The sequence below is a fragment of the Poecilia mexicana genome, unplaced genomic scaffold (genome assembly GCF_051168715.1).
Source record: "Poecilia mexicana isolate PSO_F unplaced genomic scaffold, ASM5116871v1 scaffold_18, whole genome shotgun sequence".
NCBI classification, from domain to species: domain Eukaryota; kingdom Metazoa; phylum Chordata; class Actinopteri; order Cyprinodontiformes; family Poeciliidae; genus Poecilia; species Poecilia mexicana.
In genome coordinates, this window is record NW_028263387.1 from 10,697,261 (window position 1) to 10,722,727 (window position 25,467).

General features: G+C 39.1%; 3 protein-coding genes across 4 annotated transcripts in view; 2 read left to right on the forward strand and 1 right to left on the reverse strand.

Moving 5' to 3' along the window:
- Positions 1 to 112: 112 nt before the first annotated feature.
- Positions 113 to 4,154, forward strand: LOC106918827 (thioredoxin-like). The gene is made up of 5 exons (XM_014988853.2): positions 113 to 271; positions 1,568 to 1,672; positions 2,044 to 2,109; positions 2,359 to 2,424; positions 3,786 to 4,154. Exons 1-5 carry the CDS (start codon positions 248 to 250, stop codon positions 3,846 to 3,848), a joined length of 324 nt encoding a protein of 107 aa, XP_014844339.2. The 5' UTR covers positions 113 to 247; the 3' UTR covers positions 3,849 to 4,154.
- Positions 4,155 to 6,925: 2,771 nt separating this feature from the next.
- LOC106918826 (thioredoxin-like) lies at positions 6,926 to 9,850 on the forward strand. Its single transcript, XM_014988852.2, has 5 exons — positions 6,926 to 7,074; positions 7,546 to 7,650; positions 7,860 to 7,925; positions 8,463 to 8,528; positions 9,503 to 9,850. The coding sequence occupies exons 1-5, from the start codon at positions 7,051 to 7,053 to the stop codon at positions 9,566 to 9,568; spliced, it is 327 nt and encodes a 108-aa protein (XP_014844338.2). The 5' UTR covers positions 6,926 to 7,050; the 3' UTR covers positions 9,569 to 9,850.
- Positions 9,851 to 15,741: 5,891 nt separating this feature from the next.
- The window catches only part of svep1 (sushi, von Willebrand factor type A, EGF and pentraxin domain containing 1), an 89,508-nt gene continuing 79,782 nt past the window's right edge, over positions 15,742 to 25,467 (reverse strand). Inside the window, exons 39-49 of one of the 2 annotated variants that reach the window (XM_088015305.1) lie at positions 25,100 to 25,334; positions 24,798 to 24,953; positions 23,686 to 23,749; positions 22,951 to 23,127; positions 22,666 to 22,842; positions 21,095 to 21,277; positions 19,596 to 19,766; positions 18,257 to 18,352; positions 16,894 to 16,989; positions 16,685 to 16,778; positions 15,742 to 16,037 (exon numbers count right to left, since the gene is read on the reverse strand). In XM_088015305.1, coding sequence (XP_087871431.1) covers positions 16,007 to 16,037; positions 16,685 to 16,778; positions 16,894 to 16,989; positions 18,257 to 18,352; positions 19,596 to 19,766; positions 21,095 to 21,277; positions 22,666 to 22,842; positions 22,951 to 23,127; positions 23,686 to 23,749; positions 24,798 to 24,953; positions 25,100 to 25,334 — 1,480 coding nt within the window. In that variant the 3' untranslated portion in view covers positions 15,742 to 16,006. The remainder of the gene's footprint in view (positions 16,038 to 16,684; positions 16,779 to 16,893; positions 16,990 to 18,256; positions 18,353 to 19,595; positions 19,767 to 21,094; positions 21,278 to 22,665; positions 22,843 to 22,950; positions 23,128 to 23,685; positions 23,750 to 24,797; positions 24,954 to 25,099; positions 25,335 to 25,467) is intronic. The other variant, XM_088015306.1, reaches the window with a different exon arrangement.

Here is a 25,467-nt window from a genome sequence, read left to right on the forward strand (position 1 = left end):
AAATAAAAATACAATTCATTATATTACAAAGTTTCAATTTAGCTTCATTTTAGCGGAAAACTGTATTTTGCATCGGTTATTGGACTAAAGACTTTTATTTTGCTAACTGCTAACCTGACTTCCGCTACTGTTTAGACTAGCTTGTCCGAGGCTTTAAAAGACGTGGGGACGTTCACTGAAACGAAGGTATTTTCCAAGCCCTGAGGCTATCTTTTTCCATTGAGGCACACATCAAAAGGCAGTTATCATGGTCCGGGAAGTGAAGGATTTAGTAAGTACTTATTTTGTCGCGCAGCGTCTCGATTTTACAGCTTTAATTTCCATCATGTTTGCCATTATTACTTTGGGGTTTGGTAGGATAGAAACGCATCCATGCTTCTGCCCTCGCGCCTCTTTTGCAGCTCTCGAGTTATCGTGATGCTTGATCCCTTATCCGGGCCTGTCTGTTTGGAGTTCATTTAGCTACGTTTATACACAAGATGTGTAGCTGTTAATAGCTTATAAACTCTTAAACCCGCCGTCACCGTGGTCCCAGCAGGTTACACGAGGCTTACTGGGTCATCGGCTGCTGGACTTTTACCATGATGTGGCACACGCCGCTACTATGAAGTTGGCTTTCGATTCGTAGCGCTTGAATCCTGTGGTTAGCAAAAGGGCTATCTCGTGTTTTTTATTTATTTTAAACATTGCGTGCGGTTTTTTCTTTTTAATTAAATCCACTTAGACATCGAACTAAATCGTCTAGGTTAGTCTTGTATTCTTAATGTAAATATATACGTTTAAACTAGACTCTGCTATAGTAGAGACGGCTATAGAGTTGAGTTGTGAAGCTTTTGCTTGCATAAGCGGACATGGTATATAGGAATTTGGAGGCTAAAATAAGCAGAATTAAGTCCTTTACTTGGCTGCCAAATGAGAAGCCAATTCCGTGCCGTTTTAGCCCTATCTGGTACACCGCCGCTGTCAACATGTGTTCAAAGGTATTGCTTGGACTGTGTGCCCGTCTGGTTTACTTGCTAGAATCATTTGTGCACAAAAAGTAAATAAAGTTGAGGAACAGACAAAGCTCAAAGTTGGGCGCTTGTGGACCAATCCAGCGTTAGGCAACGCCGCCATTCACAGCAGGCCCAGGACGAAGGGTGGAGACGCTGATGATACTTAAACAGCTCAATAAAAAAAATGCAGCTGTCCGATATGGTGAGATAGTAGCAGCCTTGTGACTCATTGATCTGTTTAGTACAGTATCCAAACACAACGGCCCGAAAATGACTGCAGTTATTATTTTCAGTGGATGGATGGATATTTTGAATCGTGGGGCCTGAACCCCGTGACAAAAGATGTTGAAGAAATGTTGATCTCTACTTTTAAAAACGGGTGAAAGGCTTAAAGGGGGGAAAACAATCATGAAAAATTAAAATTCTCCCCAAACTGTTTCGCCTTGCCAAATTTTATACCCTTGGCATCCGCACAGGCAAGGCCATGCCAAAAATAAGACGCAACACAATGCTGCAGAAACCCAAGAGTGTTAACAGTTTATAAATGTTCTGTGTGTTGATGTGTTTCACAGACAGACTTCGAGTCCATCCTGAAGGAGGCTGGAAACAAGCTGGTGGTGGTGGACTTCACAGCTACGTGGTGCGGTCCCTGCAAACAAATTGGCCCAGAGTTTGTTGTAAGTGTTTTGAGTCTGAATGCAAAATGTGTGTGCAGTATTATTAAGAAGCTCAATTTGGCTCAAAATAAGGGTGGCTATTGTAAAGTGAAACTCTACTAACGGTGGCCCTGAAGGGTGTGGCATCTGTTTGGAGAGGAAGCTTGTTGCTTTGGCAACCTTTTGTTTGCTTTCCCCACCTTGAAGGGAAGTGCTACACAGGGATACATGATACTATAGTCGAAGGTATCAACTTTGACCAAAGTTGATACCTTTTCATGGAAAAACATTTATTTAATAACTTGTGTTGGATACCAAAATACTTTTACTTTAAAAAAAAAATCCTTTTTGTACTTTTTTTTAAAAAATATATTCAACTGGTTCTCTTCCAGAAACTGTCGGAGCTGCCTGAAAACAAGGAGGTGGTTTTCTTGAAAGTGGACGTAGATGAGGCTGAAGTAAGTCTCCTTTTTATCTCTTAATCATTGTTGATTTTAGTATCGCATCATCCAAAGTCCTTTATGAAACTAATAGTTGGAATTGGCATTTAATTTTAAACAAACAAATTAGTTAAAAAAAGATTCAGGTTATCATAAAATGGCATGCAGGAAAAATGCCTTCAATAATCAGCAGCCCTGATTTTCTTTTTTTCTTTTTTTAAGCACTTGTGGTAACCCCATAAAATGTATGTTTTCTTGTTTTGTCAGGATGTGAGCAGTCACTGCAAAATTTCATGCATGCCTACATTCCACTTCTACAAGAATGGCACGAAGGTGAGTCCAAACACTCATTTGTAAAATGTTTCTTTTCTAAAAAAAAAAAAAGTGTCCTCCTCCCTTTTTGGAGGAACACTAGAGTCGTCTATTATTTCAGAGATCAGGATCCTGAAAAGTTACGAACACGTTTTTGTGAGAATATTTGCTCTGCGTGATTCTTGCATATTTGACCAGTTCGGTTTAAGAGGAGATTCTTGCTGTGGGTTGGTTGGGGGAACTGTTCTGGTTTTGTTCAGTCCATTTCATCTGACAATTTTGGGAACTATGGTGCAACAGCTTTCTACATGCATGTCCACAATGACTGGTGTAAAAACAATGACGGTTGGGGTTTCTGTAGAGCTCAAACTCTCGGATTGAAGTGTGATATTATGTCCCGCTCTTTAAAGTGAGACTACAGAATCATGGTCACAAGGATGAGATTTATACTATTTTCTTTCTTCCTACACAGTGTACAGATTTACTATTGAAACAATTTTAAGGCATCTGTAATTAATGTAAAAAAATTTGGGTTCAACAATTTTAATTGCAGTTTTTAAATTCTCAGATACATGTTCCAAACCCCCACAAAGAGTATGAATCATATTCACTCACGGGTTGAACTAGACTTACTTTAAATTGCATCTCATTTTATTTTATAGAGGAAGTGGAACGGACTCTGACATTAGCTTTTTGACGCCACCTAGTGGCGTGTTTGTTCAAAATGTCGCCTTCATCAAAGTTAACACCAGAGTTTCACCTTTTTAGTTTATTAAACCAGCTGGTGGTCAGCAGTCACTCTGCAGGTGTGACCCTGAGTCTTTTATTAGTGTGATTTTTTTTTTTTTGTGGGAACATTTAATTTTTTAACAGTCTGACTGAGAAATGTGTAGCATTTGGCTTTAGATTCAGACACAAAATAAGACTCAAACTCACCATTTGAATTGTGACCTGAAACTTGGAAAACATTGACTTGTCAGCATCTGATCTATTCCTCCTTCCTCAGCCACACTGTACATGTATATCAATGGATTCAATAAAACATATTTAGGTAAAATTTTAGATTTTTTTGTTTTGTTTTTTTGCGGTGAAGACACAGTTGTGGTTAAGTTGTCTCCATGCGCTGCACTTAATAAAAACCACAGAATAAAACACCGAGAGGCTCAAACAATAAATGAATGAGCTCTAATGGTTTGGCTCTCAGGTGGTGGAAAAGCAAACCAGTTCTTTACTGAACAAAAGAACTGGAACCAGAAAAGCACCGTCATCCAGGCTTCAGATCAATTTGAGACGTTAAATGACACGAAATCACGAAATGCGGAGCTGTGGGAGATGGGATATGTCGCGATTATGCGTGGTAACTCTTGTTTTCTGCGTTTCAGGTGTTCGAGTTCTCTGGAGCCAACCTGGCGACACTAAAGTCCAAACTTGAAGAGCTGAGATAGACACCGAAATCCTGCTGACCAATTCACACACGACCACACTGTACAGAGCCTCCAGTAGAAGCTGTTACCCTCTAAACACATTGGAGAGGATTCCCTCTTGAATTTCATGTAACCATAATGTCCGCTGTCCCATTTCAACAATAACTTATGTTCCACCGTTTATGTAACGACCCGTGGTCCTGTTTAATTCAGTATGTCTCGACTGTCTTTAGACTGAGCTTCAGCTAGATTCCAAAATGACTGACTAAACATGTCTGTATGTTTAAAAAAAAAAAAAAGTGGATTTAATAAATGGTGAATCAAGAATTTTTTGTTGTTGCAGTTTTTCATTTAAAGTAGAAACACTAGCTGACAGAGATGTGAACAAGACTGAATGCTACAGACCGGTGGATTCATGCTGACGGGAAAGGAAAGTATATGGTTTAAAAATGTCTTACAAAAACAAAGCAGAAAAATGTCCGTATTTTTCAGTTACAGCTATAAGTCTATTTGATTTTGCATTGTAGCTGCTGTAGGATTAAATCAGCAAATGGGAATGTCTAATATTTAGGTCTGAGCTCCAACTAGGCTGTACAGGAATAAAGGAACAAAGAATTGTATGCGTGGTACATTTCCAGCAGGCTAGTTAGTTATGTGGACCAAGTAGATAACATTCACTGGGTGAAGTGGATAATATTTTCAAACATTGATAGGGAAGAGGTACAACTAATAAATCTATGAACCAATCAATCACCAGATAACTCTGTTAAAACCGGGATGCGCCACGCACTGTGTTTCAGACTATAATCCCCAAAACAGACGTATAACTGACCAGAAGTCAGTTTTCTTATTCACCATCTCTCTGGCTACTTGTAAACAATACCTGATCCAACTGAAGCGAGCCCTCATCTTTGATTGGTGTGTTGTCCTCGTCAGCATAACAAAATGAACCTGAGAACCTATCAGATCCAGGGCGGTTAAAGGAGTGGCCAATCAGATTTCAGGGGTGGCCCCTCCCCCACCCCTGAAATCGCCTATACCTGTTTCTCCGAAGTGTGTAGCCTGTTGTGGCAAGCCGTTTCATCATTTAATAGACTGGATTTGTATTCCAGATATCTCATCAGTTATTCCCAGTAAAAAATAGTTATCTGTAATATGATTATTTTACAACTTTCTTAAAGTAATTCTCCTTAGAACAAATGACATTACATTGTGTATACAATACACATGTATTGTGTGTATACACATACATTATCTGGAATAACCATTGTAGATAAATGACATTGAATTCTTACATGGAGAAACTTATTTCAGATAGCTACAATTCAACTGTTACTAGTAATGACTATTTCTACATAGATTAAATAGGAAACATCTTACTATTAAGAATTTATGTTTTTTTCTTCTCTGCAGGATCACTTCCTGTGTTAGTGTGCAATGATACTAAAGAAAATGGCTACTTCAAATTAGATCTGCCTAAATTAACATCAGCAGCCTCTCTCGGGTTGCCCACACACAGTAAGTTCATCCCTGAAATCTGAGTTTCATTATTTCACATTTACCACAGTAGTCAAGACTATGTAAAATGGTTGTATGTAAAACTGATTGTAGATATAAAATATATAGCAAAGACGCCTTAATACTAAATATTTTTTTGTGTAGTGCTAATTGCATGTATCCGCTTGGCCGCAGAGCTGCACATCACACCTGTAGATTTACTTTGCCATCATGTATGCGTGATAAGGTTTGCCGGTAACACTTTATTTGAAGGGGGTTGAATAAGACTGACATGACACTGTCATAAACATGACATAACATCTGTCATGAACATGAATGAGCCTTCATGAATATTTATGACTGTTGTCATAAAGCGTCATTCGGTAAATTATGACACTTTTAATACAAAGTTGACATTATTGAAAATGTCTTTGTTATGACAACTTGACATTAACCAAGAAATCATTACTGTTTAAACTTTACCTTTAATAACATAAAGATACCTAATTTTTAAAGTGCAATCAGTAATACATTTATAACAAATTTATATCAGTAATGATTTCTTGGTTAATGTCAAGTTGTCATAACAAAGACATTTTGAATCATGTCAACTTTGTATTAAAAGTGTCATAATTTACCGAATGACGCTTTATGACAACAGTCATAAATATTCATGAAGGCTTAATCATGTTCCTGACAGGTGTTATGTCAGTCTTATTCAACCCCCTTCAAATAAAGTGTTACCGGTTTGCCTAATCCACTGTTAACAGTGGCCAACAAAGCATGAAAATAGAAAATCTGAAAATTTAAAACAGATGGGTTTAAAATAAGTTTATACTTTTACCCACTCCTTTGAACCTTCATTACTTTAATTTGTCACTGTCATCTTATTTGTAATTTATAACGGTCAATGAATTTACACTTGAAATAAGACAAAATTAGCTGTATGTAACTTTTAAGCAAGAAATATGAACTTGTTTTAAGTCCATAATTCCTTAATATTGATATAAAAAAGTGCCTGTTCCATTGAAAGATTATTTCACTTATAACATGGGAAAAATGCTTTGTTAAAGTGAAATAACACCTGACCACTACCTCACCTCCTGGGGCTTTTAGGGATTTTGAGACATCTCACACTTATCTCTTGCTTGTGCAACTGTAATCATGAATATCACTTCTAGTGGTGATAATATTCATGTCAATAGCCTTAATTTGTATTTTGTCTGTTAATGATACCATAATAAATGATGTTATTGCAGTCTAATGGTAAATGGACTGAACTTATATAGCGCTTTATCCGAACATTTTTGACCACTCAAAGCACTTTACACTAGAGTCACATTCACCCGTTCGCACTCACAAAAGCTCACACATTTATTCACCGATAAGCAGCTCGGTAGGCAATTTGGGGTTAAGTGCCTTGCCTAAGGGCACATTGACACATGGCAGGAGGAAGCTGGAATCTAACCTACAACCTTCTGATCGCGAGACGACTACTCTACCCACATAGCCACAGTCGCCCCTCAAACTCCTAGTATAGGAGTTACAGACAGCGGCTATTGATTAAATGCTAAAATAGCTTGCCATAAGCTCTGAATTTAGAAACACCTTTAAGGTGTGTTCAAATGACTCAGGTTTTCTGCGCTTAAAAATGTACATATACAGGTATTCTGTACCTTACAGCCGTCAGTTCCCAGTGGTTGCCTGGCATCTCTGAACAGTAATCATGGTTAAATTCGTGGAAAATTTGGTAAGTTCATAATTTTTATGTCAATTTTTGCAGCTTTCACCTTTTCAGTGAAAGCTTTTATAAATTTTTGACTAATTTATAAAAGCTCCATGTTGTGGGCCAGTGCCCCTTCCCTTCCTGTTCTTACTAAAAACTGGTTTCTGGGCCTCTCTCTTTCAGGCTATCAAGTTATCATTTTGGTAAACTGGGACTCTTCAAATCAACTCCCTGTGATTTAAAATGACCTGTGATTCTGTTTGAACTGGTCAAGTTTGTTCATAAAAACTAAGATGTTTCCTTCACATTTGTGTCACAATAAGTCAAGTTGTGTAATCCGAGAACAAGTATTTAAACTTAGCGTGACGTTCAGGAGAACCGTCAGTTCCTGAAAGCAAAAAGCCTGGTGAAAACGCAACGGGTTCAATGGGCCCCATCTCTTAAGATCGTGGGAGAGTTTTAAATATGTTGTTGCTTGTGTATTCTGATTCGTAGGAAGAGTTCAACAACATCCTGTCTCAAGCAGGAAACAAACTGGTGGTGGTGGACTTCACAGCTAGCTGGTGTGGTCCCTGCCGAGTGATCGGTCCAGTATTTGAAGTAAGTAGACGGTTGAGACTCAGGAAGTTAACAAAATGTGAAAAACCTTTCTGCCTTACCCATACAAAAGAAGCAAATTCTGGAATGATCATTCAAATAACTTGCAAAAAGGAAAAGTTCGACCAGTTTAGACAATATCTCCCATTATTACTCTTGCAGTAATTTGCTGCACATACTTTTTTTCTAATGCACAATCCATGCTTTTGTAGAAACTGGCAGGGGATCCTGCAAACAAAGATGTGATTTTCTTGAAGGTGGATGTGGATGAAGCTTCAGTAAGTATCCTTTTTCATATCGTTTAACAAACACCATAACACGGCATTTTATAGGATCTTGAATCCATGTGCAAAAAAAAAAAAATGATTCCAATCAATTAAATTTGAAAATGTCAGGATTCGGTTTGTGGCTAATTGACAGTTAATAAAAAAAAAATCAGGAAATCAGTGGATAAACTTATTCTCAAGTGTTTGCTTTTGTACTGTCAAATAAATTGCCGATTTTATTGCAAAAGCAGTAAACGAGGTCTAATTTAAGATTTCATGGCAGTGGCCTGTATTGATGGGAGGGTGAATAGTACCATGTTATAGTCTTACACTTGCCTGACAGCTTGTCTGGTATTTACATCCATAACATATAAATGCAAATGGACCCACCTTACTGTATGGACAAACATTACCGTGTTTGAGTCTGCGGGATGTCACTAATTCATATTTTGATATGATGGTTTATTCTTCAGTTTATGACGAGCCAAAGCTGAACCCATTCCTAAAGTTTGGTCCATTAATTGTCTGAGCTTCTTTATTTGTTTTCAGGATGTGAGCCAGAAGTGCGGAATCAGATGCATGCCTACATTCCACTTCTACAAAAATGGAGAGAAAGTAAGTACAAGCACTCGGTGAAGGCTACGTCACAAAGGACTTAGTGTCACAGGTATTTCAGACATGTTGTTCCAGATGCTAAAATCTAACATGCTTTGTCTGAATTGTTTTGTCAAGATGTCAATTAAAGCCTCCCAACTTTACTGGAACCACAAACAAGTCAGATCATCAGGTTAGAAATTTAGCTTAGATAAAGAGCCTGGGTGGAAATCTTTAGGTACATCATAGCTTCACAAATAGGAAGGCAGCTAAATACCATTCCCCATGATTCATTCATTCATTTTCTTTAAGTGATAAACATGGGAAACTCAACCAAGCAGGTGGTCTGTATGATGTTTCACAAAGCTTCAAAATGATACAAATGAGGACATCAAAAAATATTTTCTGGTGTGTTTTCCACAGAAAATCTACATAAAAGCAGATGAGCATACTCTTAATTTTCAGTTAATTTCCTTAGTTTTTCCAGTTTCGAAATGACTGACAAGTTTATCAAACACTGAGGTGGAGGAGTTTGTTGACTGATCCTGCTTGAGTTTTATTTAAAAACTGGAAAGCCACATTTCCTTATATTGATCTAGAATTTGTACCATTTAGGGAAATGCAACTAGTGATACTATTTTCTCATTTTTCTGCCTCTTTCTTCACCTTCAAATAACTAATCTTGATGAAGCTTTTCATTTACTGTGATAACAGCTCAACGCACTCAGAGCTTGAGGATCTGGATGAGCGAATGTGAAACATTAAATTAAATGTGTACCATCCTGCTGCTGAGTTTAGATTTAAGTTCCCTAATCTGTGAGCAGTTCTTAAAATGTGCTAGAGCTCCCGACTTCACTGAGTTCAGGGAACTTCTATTCATTTCTAATTATTTATTTTTAGCAACCAACTTGGAAGAAGAGACATGAAAATACTGGAGACGAGGGAGGTGTGTCGTTTCATGAATTTCATGGAAGCTCTTCTTTTCTGTCTCATAGGTGGATGAGTTTACCGGTGCCAACCAGAATAAACTGAAGGAAAAAATCGAACAGCTGAGGCAGTAGTCCTGCTGATCAATCCACACACGACCACACGGCGCTGTTTCCTTCAGTGTTTATATGGATCGCCCTTAAAAATGGGCTACAATTAGATCTGAACCTGATTAGTGATGTTCTATGAGTGGGCCTTGATCCTGAAATGTTCTGAATGTTTTCAAAAATGTGGATTTGATAAATGATGAATCACTGTTTGCACCGTTTCATTTAAGTGAAAGGAAAATAAACATAAGGTATAAAAATATATTTAACTTGTACAGACGTGAAGAAAATTAAATCACCCTGCCAGAACTAGTGTGTTTCTTTTCTACCATGGTTGGACAAATATTTATCACTTTCAACAATACTGAAAAATTAAAAAATGTAGACAGTAAAAACTGAAGAACAGACATTTGAAGATTTTCTGTTGTGTAATAAACACAATTTTTTGAAAAGGAATAAATTAGGACACCCCCTTCCTTAGCTTGACTGCCATGATCTGCTACACCTGCATTTCGACCAGTTCTAGGTTGTCTCAGAAAGACCACCACAATAATTACATTTTCTTCAATAAAAGACAATGTTATCTTTCAATCATGCCTGAATAGCAGCCAAAGGCCTCATTGTATCATTCCAAGGGCCACAAATGTCCCCTATGACTTTTAAGCACTCCTGTGTTTGGCATCTACTAGTACATAAAAAAAAAAAAAATGTAACACTGTGAAAAAGTGCAATATTTCTTGCCAGTCCATTCAGAATGTGAAACAGAAATATGAACATGAATGCGAGTTTTATGCAACTTAATACAGACTCAGCCACAGTCCAAAGGTGACACCCACACCAAGAGAAAAAAATTACAGATTTAATTTTGGAAGAGCCTCTAGGACATGTGCCGCTTTTTGGAAACACACTCCTACTTTAGGAATGCAGACAAGCGGGAAGGTTTTAGAGAAAACTCCGTTTTGATTTAAGTTTTGTGGTTTAACCAGTCAACAAACTTTTTCATTGAGATTAGAATCTCATGCTGCTTTCCTCTTGTTCTCTCATACGAGGCTTAGATGTTCCTAGTTAGATATTGCGGGTGTCAATATGTGCAGATAACAACAGGTACTTGGCCTCACAAAAGCACTGATACGCCTCAAATCCAATTTTACATGTTAAAAACTTCAAAGTACTTTTTGGGGAACAGATTATAATTCATTTACTCAATTAAAAATACAAACAAAAAAAACAAAAAACCTTCACTCTGATACCCTAGACAAAGCCTGATGCAACAACGGCAGAGATGACCTCTGTCAGGTCCTCAAAATGAAGCTCGACTTGCATTCTGAGTTCGAGCTCACAACAGTCAGATGTTGCCAGGCCTTCATTAGGGCAATGAGCCAACAGGTTGGAAGCTTCAGCGCTCACGGTGGCGCTGACCAGTTGGATGGATGGATGAAAAAGAGCCATACATCACACCACACGCTACTCTGGTAGCCTTTTTTCTTGTTTAAAGAATGCACTAGTAGTGGCCTTTAATAGTAATCAAACGGGGGAGACACATTGAGGTCTGCCGCCTCTGGACACGGGGCGCCTGTTCTAACCACTGGGACTCTGGACGCCCCTAATCCAGTGTGTCCCAGCAGCCCTTAAGAACATTTAGCCCGACTTTGCCACTTTGGTAAATGACTTTATATTTTTATAAAACTCAAACTATCTGACAAACTCATCTGGTTCATCATCTTTCATCTTGGAAGAATCAGTTTTGTCACGTCATTGCGACTAATCAACATTGCAGAGCAAAGAATCGACTAGAAGAGGTGAAAGTTGAAACGTAGACAGCCCAGTAAACCAAGGGCTTTGCTCTTTGCCCAGTTCTTAAAATAATTTCAACAACTTTATTTTTTACTATGGCTGGAAATTTTTTTGATCACTTTCAACAATACAAAAAAAAATGTAAACAATAAAAACTGAAGAACAGACATGCTAAGATTTTCTGTTAATTTCTTGGACAGGAATGAATTAGGACACCCCCCCAGATTTATTCCCACTTCAAATTACATAAATTGTAGATCATTAGTGCACTGATTTACAAGAGCTTTTCAGTTTCTCTTGAGGTATTAAAGTTGCGTACGACTCCAAGAGTCCTAAGCTCCTCCGTTTGCGTAAAATGAAACTGACCCCAACCAGGCGAACTTCAAATGTGACGGCAAACATCTTCAGTGCAGACTGAGGGTCATGACCCGACGACGCCAACAAAACCGCGAAAAGGAAAGAGGAAACTCTGCATCTCTTCGCCATGAGGTCTTGCCCATGAGCACTACAAACAGGATAGAAGACGAAGGAGAATTAGATAGAGGAGAATGAGATCGCTTCTGCGCATGTTTATCTAAGCATGTTTATTAAAGCATACTTATCTGTGCCACAGATAAGTATGCGCAGAAGAGAAAAAAGGCCATGCAAATACATGCAAGGAACCACAGCAACGCCATCGGCGCTGAGCTGCATATTCAGGACCACTAAACATCAAAGTATGTCAAGACAAAGGTTTCCACTGCGGCTGCAGAGGGGGCCTGTAATTAGTTCAGGACACAGACGCAGCGTTTGATGCAGCTCTGTTTAAACCCTTTAAAGCAAACTGACAATGAAACCGATGAGGCAAGATAGATTTGTACTCAAACTCAGTTTTGCTCAGTTATCATCAACATTAGAGAGAAAAACTAAAAACTAGGATGCTCAAAGCGTGTCTCTCTTGTTAAGTTTCATGTACCTTTGTGAAATGATCGGCCACATCACGTTCTAAAATGAAAAATAAAAAAAATTTAAAAAAAATGAACAGGCAGCGTAAACGTTAAATTTTAGTAATAAAGATGATTCTAAAAACGAGGCAAACCTTGCCAGATTAATTGCGCTCCAAGGTCATTGTTGATATCGTTCTTTCTTGACGTCCAGTCCAGCAAACCACTAAAACTCCTGCTTTCATAGACATGCTTAACCTTGCTGATGATGATGCTACTTCCTCTTAATACAAAAGCAAAAGATTAGGTTTGTCTATGTATATATGCACTAAACCTTGCAACCCTTAAAATAAAAGAGTCAAAGATAAAGGAAAATGAATGATATATTTCAAAATGGCAGCTATTTACTCTCCATATATGTCTCTAAAAGAGTTCAAGGAAAACAAAAACATTGGCTTCTCTGTTATGAAGGCTTTTGGTTTTGTTTCATCTGAAAGAGGAGATGATAAAACCGACTGCAAGTCAATGTTGGGAAACTGATTGAGAAACCGAAGAGGGGACCAGGGCGGGGTTCTGTGTTGTGCAGATGTTTGTGAAAACACCATTATTACCACAGGATCCTTATCCGGTAAGCACCGCAACTTAGACGGAAGTACATGTTTGCATGACTTCTCTCTCTTGACCATTGTTTCTTTTCCTGTTTGGTAATGTTGCAGAGACAGGGAATATTACATTTATGTTGTAAACAAATTCAAACTTCTTGAACGCTTCAACATTTCATCCAGTCGCAACCAAAGACTTCTGTATTTTACCTGGATTTGTTTCTTTTGCGAAGTAGTGCTTTGTGACACTATTTGACTATGTTCACAATTGTACTCTTTAAAAAGGTTTCCTTTTGATTTTGGAGGTAAAACCAGGGTTTTGTTTCAAAAGAATGAAAAAAAATGGTCTGGTTTTTAAACAGGACCTGCAGGGTGTTTTCTTTTGTTTACTCAGGTGTTTAAAATGTTTCCTTGTGACTCTCATGCCATGAACTAAAAACGCAAAATATATCCTGAGGAGGTAGTTGTATCGACAGAGCTTTTTTTTTTTAAACTGGAATATCTCTTTGGCATCAAATATAAAATTCAAACCAACGCCTGGGAGCCATTGAGGTCTGCAGCCTGATTGTAGGGAACATTCAGACTGAATGCAGAGTGTGTGTGTTAGCATCAGGAAAAGTGACTCAGCTCTTTCCCCTGGCTTGTTGAAAACACACACCTATTGACCGCTGCAGTGAAATCACGTGGTTTTCTCTAATGTGATTGCTGGCTGTTTGCCCAGAGTGTGCTGCTGTTGTCCAGAAAACAGGGGGCTGACATAAAAGAGAATATTTGAATCTATTAACAACAATATATACAGCAAGGAAAGGAACCTGATAATAAGTAAAGGAAACAAGGAACCTGTTACACTAGTCATCTGTCAATCTCTCAATCAGCAAGACAGTCTAAGGTGTGGTCTGAAGACATCTGACTGGCTCGGTCTGTTGGTGCTTAGTAAGTTACATCCTCGTCATATGAAACTAAATATGTGGCCAAGAGCCAAGATGGAGCCAGAGCTGTGAAACAATAAGTTTGCATGTCAATGGAGGAAAGTTATGTGTTCCAAGCGATGCTTTTGAATTTTGCAAAATCATAACAGGAAAGTCTTCTTTAAACTGGGAGGTTTAAAGACTTTCTTAAACATGACTAGAACAACTTCATCTTGTGACACGGCTCTTGGTTGGTTGCTCAGTGTTTAGTAGTTGGTGGAAGAAATTCAGGAGTTCAGTTCAGACTTAGTCATGGTTTCTACAGATTTCACCAACTCAAATTTAAAACTTTTGAAGACTATGAATTCAATTTAACACCTGTATGGCGACAGAAATGTACAAAAGACGACAAATTGGCGATAAATTTGCACTTACCCAGTATGGACATGAAAAAATTAGTTATCAAGTGTATTTTAGTAGCTAGCTAGCGCCGATAGCCTCGATCTTTAGTCACAGAACGCGATGAAGATGCGGGTGGCTCAAACTTTAGCCTGACAGAAAAGTTTGACAAGAAAAAATATTATTATTATTATAAAAACAACAACTAACTACATAGAATGTATGAGATTAAATAGTCCTACCACGACATATAGGAGTTGTGATTAACATATAAGGCCAACGTGCATTTTCTTTTTTTTTAAATTACCTTATTTTTAGATATGAAAATGTAAGACTTTGTAAGAATGCGTGGAAGCCCAGGTAATGACTTTTTGGAAGAATTTCTGAATTATTCATCTTTGCCTTAAGGCACCTGTAGGCCCTCCCTGTGGGGAACAGATCAAACAATTCAAAGCTAGGTTGTGAGCCGTCTTAAGAATGTCGATGTGTGTTAAAATTGTTTTGCAGACTGTGAGCACTGAATATTCTTCAGAAATATTTGATGGGGCTGAAACTAAACCTAATATGTAGTGTGCTGTGATTCATTTTGGTATTTGCCACTGCTCCGACATGTCGTCATGTTGTGACATGGCTCTCCAACTTGAGCCGTTCTAGAGACGAGACAATGCTGTAACTTACGTTACGCATTTATGCTTTAAAAAGAGACATCAGCAGTGCTTCTCGATTTCAAATCACTTCAAATAAATGTAATTGTGCTCTGACAGCAATAAAGCAATGACAGAATTCAATGAGTCTTAATCATGTTTGCACATCAAATGGTCGTGTTTTCTGTTAAAATTGGTTCATTGTTTTATTCACCCCTATTTTCGACAAACGGATGACGTGCCGACATGCTGCTTCATGACTCTGTTAGCCGTTTGCCCACATTCAGTGACGGAGTAAGGTTTCTGAGACATTTATGGATGGACTAGTTTTAAAGTCTTTCCACTGCATGACACTGCTTGAGAACTGATCCAGTTAAATCGGATAAACGAGTTGTTGGGGATTCCTGAGAGGCATGCTAGGGCTAAATCAGTCGTAAATTGTTGCGGCAAAAAAGGAGGGATTGCGTAACTTTCCAAATCTGGTGTCAAGAGTCAAGTGAGGGAATTTCTGAGAAGGGGAGGGAGACGGTCCATGAACAATGCTGTTCTGGTAACCTGTCTGGCATGAGCTGCATGGAACAGAAACTGGTGTTGCATGGAGATTAGGTAAGGTAGAATTTCTTTATTGTTTATTGATTCTATAAGTTCCTTATCCTCTGTAGCGAATATGCATCTACTAATGAATTAAAAATACTGTGAAGTGAGGAGGAGTGAAATTGATACCAGTCTAATCAGAGGGACGGGAGGGAGGAAGGAGACCAACACAGAAACGTGAACTAGAACACAAATGGATTTACAAATCAAAAAGGGGAAAATTTGACACCAATATCAGAGAATGAATCTCAGTGACGACTAATGAGAAGGAAACCCAACACAGAGTGACTAAGGGAAGACGTATAACTAGAAACGACGTACAAAATGACCAAAGTGTTTTTAGTGGCATTTTATGCTTTAATAAAAAGGTGAATAGTTTACACATATACACTGGAACATGACATCAAATAGTTTTTACACATCGTACAAGTATATAGCAGCAAATGTTTAATACTGTTGAGTCTGTATATGAAAAAAATACAGCTTTAATTTACAGAACGGTTCTTGCTTTGCCTGTGCGGAGATGAGTGGATGGTTTTCATGTGTAATTTATACAAGAGTTCCCTTCATAAGATGTCCCACAAGGAGGCGAGTGAAGGTTTCAGAAGTGGTAGTATACCGACTTCCTCTTCCTGCAACGACAAACAACCAGCCATTAAATCACAACAATTAAAGCCCATTTCATTTCTATGCATGTTTTAGATTAGTGAGGGCAATGCATGGCAGAAGTTATCATAACTCTAATTTCTTCATCTTGTATCCCCTAAAGCTGGAGTTGTGAATGCATTTAAATTGGATTTTATGAGTAAAATAAAAGGAGAGCACAATTAAGTAGGAGGAATATGATATATTTGGTAAAAATGTTGATCTCTAGATGTATAAAGCCACTAGGGATAGACACTAACCGACTTGAACCCTGATTACAAAATGTAATACAAACTGAAAAATAATGCAAAATTAATTTTATGCATCATAACTAAAATAATGTAGCATCCTAATTTTATGCTGAAATTTATTTGCCTCTTAATGCTCCGATGTTTTCAGACCCTGCAGGTTTCGATTGGGACATAATGGATCCATTTTGTCCTTTTGCATTTAGGTTATTTTACCAAAACACCAAATACCCCCGATGTTAAACTACACTGTCTTATGCATAGTAATATGTATCAAATTCAAAAATCTTCATACCACCAGTATAAGATAAAAAAGAGGGTTTTTCACTCAGAGAAATGTGCTTTCATGTTGCGAGTCTTCAGTATTTTGAACGTTGGGCGATCACCTGGAGCAGTTGTGTCCGCTCCAACCAGGAGTGCAGCTACATCTGTTCGGCCGGATGCATCTTCCTCCGTTCAGACACGGCGACGAACACACAGCTGCGAGAGGCAGGGGGAACACACAGGAACGCAACCATCAGAACCATCTTCATGAAACAAACGCTCCCTGAGTAATCTGCTAACCCAGACGGAAACTGTGATCGGGTGAACTCACCAGTGTGACATCGGGTGCCCGTCCACCCAGAGGGACACTCGCACTGGTACGGTGCCACGCAGTGCCCACCGTTCAGACACGGCAGGATGCAGATAGCTGCAATGAAAAACAGGAAGTATGTCAAGAAAAAAAAACATGAAGTGAAAAACAAAGATTCTGGTCTGCTTTTTATTAATCATTGAACTAAACCTGAACTCTTTTCAAAGTTCTTTATCCAGTGATATTCACCACTGTCATTTCTTTCTTTATCTTTGACAAACACCTTTTATGTACCCCTTTAAAATTATATAATATGTATGGATTGATCCCTTCATCCATTCGAGTTCTCTCCTCAACATTATGGACAAAAGTTCACACTAGACCATGTGTAACTTGCCCCCCACATTTATCTGCACCACTGATGAAGATGTGTAAACTGTATTAAATTAAATTCATATTTCAGCAAAGTAACATAATCTTTTGTTTCATCAGCTACACCTCAAGATGGAATTAGAAAGTTCCCAGTTCACTAATATTACAATGGTGATCTGCATCTGGAGGTAGGGGTGGGGGCGATGCAGACAAAGTTTTGTGACGATATTTTGTGGTGCTGTTGTCGTAGCGATAAAAATGTAGATAAAAACTATTTACTACTACATCTTCTGTCATGGTTGAGACTGCATGACAGAAGATTTATAGCACAGATGCTGCTCTTGAAAAACATTTCCATTTGAAGTGCGGTTCTTTAGGACACCAGTCACATTAGGAAGTGTGACTTGAGTCATTAAAATAAAAACTACATTTAATCATATTGAACAAAGGGTATTGAAAAACAGTAAAAATATCGAACCCCGCAGCACGGACAGTTTTAGGGATATTTAAACATAGTTAATTGGAAACTATTATGACAATGGTAAATCAAAAATCTTATCAGAATACAATAAATACTTCTCCGCTTCTATCTGGAGGTAGACGTAAGCCTGATCGGAGAAATAAGTTGATCAGCAGAATCTGCTGCCGATGGCAACATGGTGAGGATGGCACAGCTTTGTCTGGGCACTGCATGCGTTTCAACAATGAGCTGTGGGCCTGCATAGGTCACTGACCTTTTATAAAGGAGGATTACTTTGCTGCTGGGTCGACTGGAACAGCACAAAGCGCTGCCAGTGCATGTGAGCTACAGTATGTATGAAAAGACTTCATTTAAAAAGACGATTATTTCCCCACTGAACACAAGCTTTAAAAATAAAGGTTAAATTTATCTACGTTGTTCAATGTGAGGTCAGTGGGGGGGCGACGGCGGCTCAGAAGGCAGGGCGGTTGACGGTGTGAACCTCTGCTCTGGCTGCTTTCATTGTCGTTTCTCAGGTTTCCTTGTACTTACGCTCCTCACAGAGTCGACCCATCCAGCCCTCGGGACAGGCGCAGATGTTGGGCCGTTGGCACACGCCTCCGTTCTGACACTGCAGCCAACACCTCGCTGGGGGAGGACACACACACACACACACACACGCACACACGCACACACACACACACACACGCACACACACACACACACACACACACACACACACACACACACACACACGCGCACACACCAACGAACATCACCAACGAACATCAGGCTCAGCTTGGAGAAATTGCACAATGAATTCCCCGCAAAAGAAAGAAAAGAACCACAGGTTGTTGTTTTTTTTCTTTGGAAGAACATATGATGCATCGCTTAAATATGAAACATGCACACAGGAACTAGAGGTCACATGCAACAGACTCGTTTCCTCGGAACAAAGCGGTAAAGAGTGCATACTCAGCAAAAGTCATAAAGGAGTCTGCCTGGACTCAGCTTTCGCTTTGCAAGACAGATGGAGTGATAAATAGGTTCCATACTGCCTGAACAATTATTTCTATAAAATTTGATTATTTTCCACTTATATTTACCAATTTTCTTTTTCTCTGTGCCCACATATACAGATACTACTAAATATGAGACGACAAAAATAAATAAAAATCTAAATTACTATTTATGGTTTCAAATTCACCTAGGCCAGTTTTAGAACAGAGCAAATATTGTTGCATCCTTTCCTCTACTTACACTGTAGAGCTGATCAACTTTTTTCTTTTAAATAAAAGGATTCAAGGATTTTTAGCGTCGTACCATTTCGCTTGCTTGCGGTACGAAATTTAAACTCAGGTCCCAGACGCAGAAGTTTAATAAATAATCGAGTACTCAACGCTGTAAATGTGTAAGTAAATACATAAAAAGTAAAAGAGTGATTTAGAAACTAAATTTCCAGTTTTGCATGCTGTTTAGAGAAATTATTTTTCTTTTTAATTTAAAAGGTTTTTTTCACTGTGAAAAATGTTTTATGTTTTTTAAGTAATGTTTTACTTAAAAGCGAAGTAAATCAATCATAAAATAAACTAATATTCTAAAAGTAATACAAATAAAGTTATAAAAATAAATAACCTAAATCTTCCACTATGTTGTCCAGGTTGTTTTGATCGTAGCTGAATCCAGGCTACAGGTTCACTTCTAAGGAGGCAGCCAGCTACGTTTCTAGTTTTTAACCCTTTCCAGAATCCCCCACCCTCGCTTACATGCAGAGAGGAAACATCGAAAAGACCTGCAGCAGAGAAGCGGTGGTTTGGTTCGGTTAGTAAAGAGCTGCAGTGAGTTATATGCTGTTCAGACAGGAGGAGAAACCCTCCACTCGTCTCTCTACCTCTGCACGTGGGAGGGGGCGTCCAGGTGCCGTTTTCCTGACACCTGCTCCTGTCAGCGCCCTCCATGGTGTAGCCGCTGAAACACGAGTACACCGCCAAGTCCCCGAACTGGAACACCGCCCCCCGCACCAACCCGTTGGCCACATGGAGTGGGGGGCCACAGGACACCCCTGGACAACAGCCACCAGTTACTCACTAAGGTATTTTTTTTATGTTCTCTCAGTTTTCAACACGCCGAGGGCGTTGCGTTGCAAATATGAAATCCTGCAATACAACACAATGATGCTGTTAAATATTTGTGTTACGTGCGATTACAGCTAACTGGCCCCCGCGTGATCGCGTGAAGCAAATTGTGCACGAAACAGAGAAAAAAAGATTTGTGATGATTATTTTTTTGGAATCATTTGCATTTGATTTTCATGCAACGTGTCTAAACGCTACAAACATTTGATGTGGCTCACTTCTGTGGCTCAGTTGTAGCCGTCTCTGACCGTTCGGTTTGGACCAAAAGGGACACTGATGGCCTCATGCATACAGGAGAAAAAAGGTCATGCAAATGCATGCAAGGATTCATAGCAACATCGGCTGAGCTCTGTATTCAGGCAAAGGTTGCCATAGAGGGGGCCTGTGATCATTTCAGCCAGCAGAACAAAGAAGCAGAGCCTGATGCAGCATCGTTTGTTTTGATTAAGAAAATGAAAAGAGGGAAAGAAGAGGCAGCTTAACAAACCGGCGACATGACAAAGGAGCCGTGAAGGGAGGAGAAGCAGCTGGTGCGAGGTGAGAGCATGCAGTGGTGTGCACAGAAGTATGTCTGCTGTTCACTTTATTATCATCGACAACATGTCCCGTCAACACCATGACCTGGTTTCCATGCTCACCATAAAAAAAGCAACATTGCTACTGATGTTTCAGGGAAAGGTTGGTAGGTTAATGTAAAACATGTAAAACATTTCTCAAATTTCAACCTAAAGTGTTAATTTAATTTCACCTTTATTTGTGCAGGTTAAATAGGGACCAGATTCAGATCAGAATACAAAAGCCAAATAAAAAAAGTGGGAGTGAATAGTCCATGTAAACAAGAAGAATAGAACAGATATGATTATTCACAATTAATCTGATACATTCAAAACAACTGACAAGGTGACAGTTTTGTTTACTGTGGATGATTTTCACTTCAGCCAATTTGTCAGCTAGTAAAAGACGACATTAAATGTTAATATTAGTGTTTGATAAGACGGCCAGGCTGTTAACTCTGTTTGTAAAATATATTCATAATGTAACAGAGGAAGACGCTACTCATTGCATTTCCTCGTTTTAACTTTGCCTCAGTTTTAAAACCATCTGGCGGTTCTGTCTAATGTCAACATGGCGAGAATTTCTGCAGATTTTTGTCACGACTGAAATATTAAGCAACTATTACAGTAAAAGTAAAAAACTAAATGAGTACAAGTCTGTCTAAATGTCTGAATCTCTTGGGTGGGAAGGTACGACCTACTTTCACAAACTGAACTGAGGGGGGTCCAGGTCTGGTCTGGCCTGCAGGTGATGGTGCCGCTGCCTTTCACCTGCTGCCCCTTGGGGCAGGAAGCACGGATTGACTGCCCGACGTGAAACTCCGGCTGGGATCCGTCGCCGTTGGTGTGTTTGATCCACCAAGGGGGAGGGGGGCAGGACTTCGCTGTGAGGGACAAACACCAAAAGATTTTTAAGCTATTTACCTCAAAAACAGAAATTTCTAGATTTTTATTAAGCTTTCCACATTATATTTTACTGTTGCTAAAAGCCAAAAAGGAAGATGAATAGCAAACTTAAAATCACTCTTGCGTACATAAATACCCACTTCAAATACAAAAGGTCTCAAACTTATACACATTCCTATCAAATCCAAGTTTTTTTGTTGTTTTTTTTTTTACCAGTTCTCGCAAAACATTTTTCTCTTTTAATCCGATACAATGTATCTGAAGAACAAATCTGACAGAGGAAAATCTGTAAAAATAAATCAACTTCAATAACCTGCACAAAAAAAATAGTAAGCTAAACTGCTAACTGACACTTTCTTGAAGATTCATTTGATTTATTTACAGGCCAAATCCGGAGCTGCTGTTATTTTTCTACTCAGCTTTGCTAAAGTTCTCCAAATCCATTAGATTGTGTGGAGATAACTAGTTCACAGATCTCTCCAGGTGATGCCTGTGACTCTATTTCTAAAATTTGACAATTGTTTTTGGTGAAATCATTATGATGTTGATGTGAAAGTATGCTCAAACAAAACCCCTCTTCATCTTCAACTTCGTAGTCTATCAAGTCTATCTACCGAGACAAAAAGTCTTTATTCCATCTGAAGAAAATGACAAAACCATCACACGTTTCACTCTGTGGACGGTTTTCTTTCTGGAATTGTGGCTTGGAAGTTCAAGTTTTATTTCAATGAACCAGAACACACTGCTTAGAAAACGTGATCAGATGTTTTCTTTGGAGGAATCTTTAATCTTCTTCATCTGAAGAGAACGGGTCGTTTTCTACATTGTTTCATGTAGCGAACAAACTGTACATGTCAGAACTTCCTGCAGCTTCTTCGGTGTTGCTATTTCAACCCGAAATATCCTTCCTGACCAGTTTCTGTCTTCTTTTCCATGAGGAGAGGAGAAACATGTTTTTCTATTCATCTTATTTGCAGGTTCACTCAGTCGAGTTTGAAATCAGGAAACATGAAACAAATTTTATGGTTTTGGCTGAACAAAGCATTTGTGTCAGGGTGTCCGCACACGCAAAAGGTTAATTTTCATATCCCCATCCCTCATTAGACGTTTAAATAGTTAACTAGCTTCTTTTTTTTAGACCACAAAAACCTGGCATTTTATTTAATTATGGATCAGGAAACTTTTTATTTCTACTGGAATCTGTCTCAATATCAGCCGCAGTGGATTTGCTGATTTGTTCAAGGAACAGCCCCCTAAAAAAAGTAAGTATCACAATTATGACCGACGCTAGCTGCCAAGAAAATAATTTTGTAAAAAACATTGCTTTCCTTTTGTGTGCGTACGTGTTGAGAAAATTATTTCCCACCTTGACAGATGGGGAAAGTTGAACTCCAGGTGTTTCCTCCCATGCACATCACCAGGCCGTCTCCCACCAGGCTGTAGCCGCGATCACACAGGAACTCCAAAGCGCGTCCAGAGCTCAGGTTGTGCTCCTGCACTCTACCGTGAAGCACCTGTTTGGGACTGTCGCAACCTCTGACCTCTTGGTTGACGGCGACGGGAATTACAAGTGTAATCATAAAGAAGAAAAGAAAAGGTTAGGATTTTGATAGTGAGCCACGTATTAAAACTCAAAGCTTGCCCTCCGTACCTGCACACGTAGGTGGCGGCATGCTCCAGGTGCCGTTAGCCAGACAGGTGAGAGTCTTCGGGCCGTTAAGCTGCAGCCCCTCATCGCAAACGTAAGTGACGTTTTGCAGATTAGCTCCTCCTGTTTGGATCTGAGCATTTTTCACAAAAGGTGGAGGCCCACAGGAACCTGCTGAGGCTGCAGACACACAAGAACAGATGTCAAAGGTCGTGGTGGGGACTCGAAATTATTCACACATTTCATTATTGAGAGGTCGTTTTAAACACATCACCGTAGCAACAAAACATCGGGTTTTAGAGCGCGGTGCAGCTTTCCTAAAAACACAACTCCAATATGTTTATCTCTTTTTTTCTCATTTATCTTTTGCGCAAAACTTTTGCAGTAATTGTGGCATTTATGACAGCAGTTAAGGATAAGTTGAGTAACATATTGTCTAGTTATAATTACTTTTTTGAACTCCGGTGTAATTTAAGACAACCGTTTATATTTATACTGTTCCCATTTTAACTCTGCTCACTGCTCAGACCAGTTGATGTAAAATACGACATAGTAACTAAATATACTCTGGCAGATCCTTTTTATTGGAGAAATGTAAAAATCTTTCCTCACAGGTGAGCATGTGTAGAGTACAGAAAAGTACTTGCACTGTCTGTTGATGCTTTGAAACAAAGATGTGAAATAGTGAAATGGTGACCTGCACTTTTCCAAATATCGTCTATTTGCACATAAACTCACCAGCACACACTGGCTGCGCGCCACTCCACGTTCCATCTCCTTGGCACGTCTGGATATTGTCTCCCTGAGATAAAACAGCGAAACAGAAAAACAGAGCAAGCTGATCTCCATGTTTCAAATCCACTGTGTTTGTATCCTGAGACCCACCTTTGCTCCAGACCAGAGAAAACAACCAGGTTCACCAGGAAGTTGAACTAAATTCATGGAACCAGCAACTAGCAAAACGAGCTAGCTTTGCTTTAAACCTGCTGAACTTTAGACAAAAACAATAAAGTTTTCCCCTTAATAACAGCGAGATTGGTTAGGGAGGGAATGCCACGAACAAATATCCCCAGGTGGTTTTAATAAACCCCGTTAAAAATTTTATTCAACTCTCAAATCCAACACCACTTAGAAGGATAAAGCGTTTCTAAACTGTGGCTGTTTAACAGTGTTTATAAAGTAAATACTTGATATTAAAACATTTGTGGGAACAATGAGACGCTTAATGTCAGAATTTTGAAATGCAGAGACACATTGCAATGTCTACCTGTACTGCGGTTCTATAGAGAGCAGTAATTTAACAGAAGGAAGCTCAAACATTTGCTAGCTGAGACGTTTTTAGTCATGAAATGTAAGTATTTTAAACACAAATAAAGCGATACCAATAGATGGACCGTGTTTTAGTACCAGAACATGTTTGAAGGGAAAACTGATCAGACTGGACATGCAGGACATCTCTGTCAGGAAAAAGAGTCAGCTCTTCCTGCCCCACTCCAACAGCTGAGGGTAAATCATGTGACTCACTGTAATCTGATTCTTTCCCAATAACTCTGAGTGTGCAGCTGGTTAATGGTCTGACACAGCATTTTAAAAGTAGTGCTGGACCTGTGTACGCCAATGAAATCATTCAAATTCTATAGTTATTTGGATCGAATGTTGAAACAAAAGACACATATTTTTATGTTTTTATTTACTATTCCTATTTTCATGGTAGCAGAAGCATGGCAGGTTTTCTTAGGAGAAATTTGTTTTTCTAAACTAGATATAAATTTCTGCCTCTCTTTTTTTTTTTTTCTTTTGATCTTTCCAGTTGTTGGGGCTTAAAAAGTGAACTTTGCTCTGATGATCACCTTCAGATCAAAGCCAGGCAGGCAGGAGTACAGCACAAAGTCTCCATAGGTGTAGCTGTCGCCCTCCATGACACCGTGAAGAAGAGGAGACGGTTTCTCACACATCACCACCTCGCAGGAAACCGTGATGATGCTCGGAGACCAGCTTCCTCCCATCTAACCACAAAATTAATTGATTAATTGATAGAAAGAATGGTTACATCACCATATAACCATCTTCAAAAATACACAGATTTAAATGTATGTTATGCTATTTGAAGCTGCAATTTGGCTTTTAACTAGGAAGAAAAACCCATCACTACCTGACACTCTGCTAGTGCTGACCCCTGCAGGTAGAAGCCGGTGGGACATGAGAGGGTGATTGTGCCGCCAACAGGAGTGAGGTCTCTCCCATTGATTTGCAGGTGGGGGATGGAGATGTTGGTGGGTAGCAGACAAGGGGCAGGAAGGCACTGAATGCTGTGTTTGGACCAGGTGCCGTCACTCTGACAGGAAAGAGAGGCTCTACTTGTTGCCAATTTGTATCCATCCTCACATCTGGAGAGCAGGAAACACGAAATAAAGAATATGTCTGACGTCAATTGGAAAAACAGAGGTGAGACGGCTACCTGCTAGGAGTGACACAAAACATCTGGCTCATAAAACAAGACAATGTTGTTTTGATGAGCAT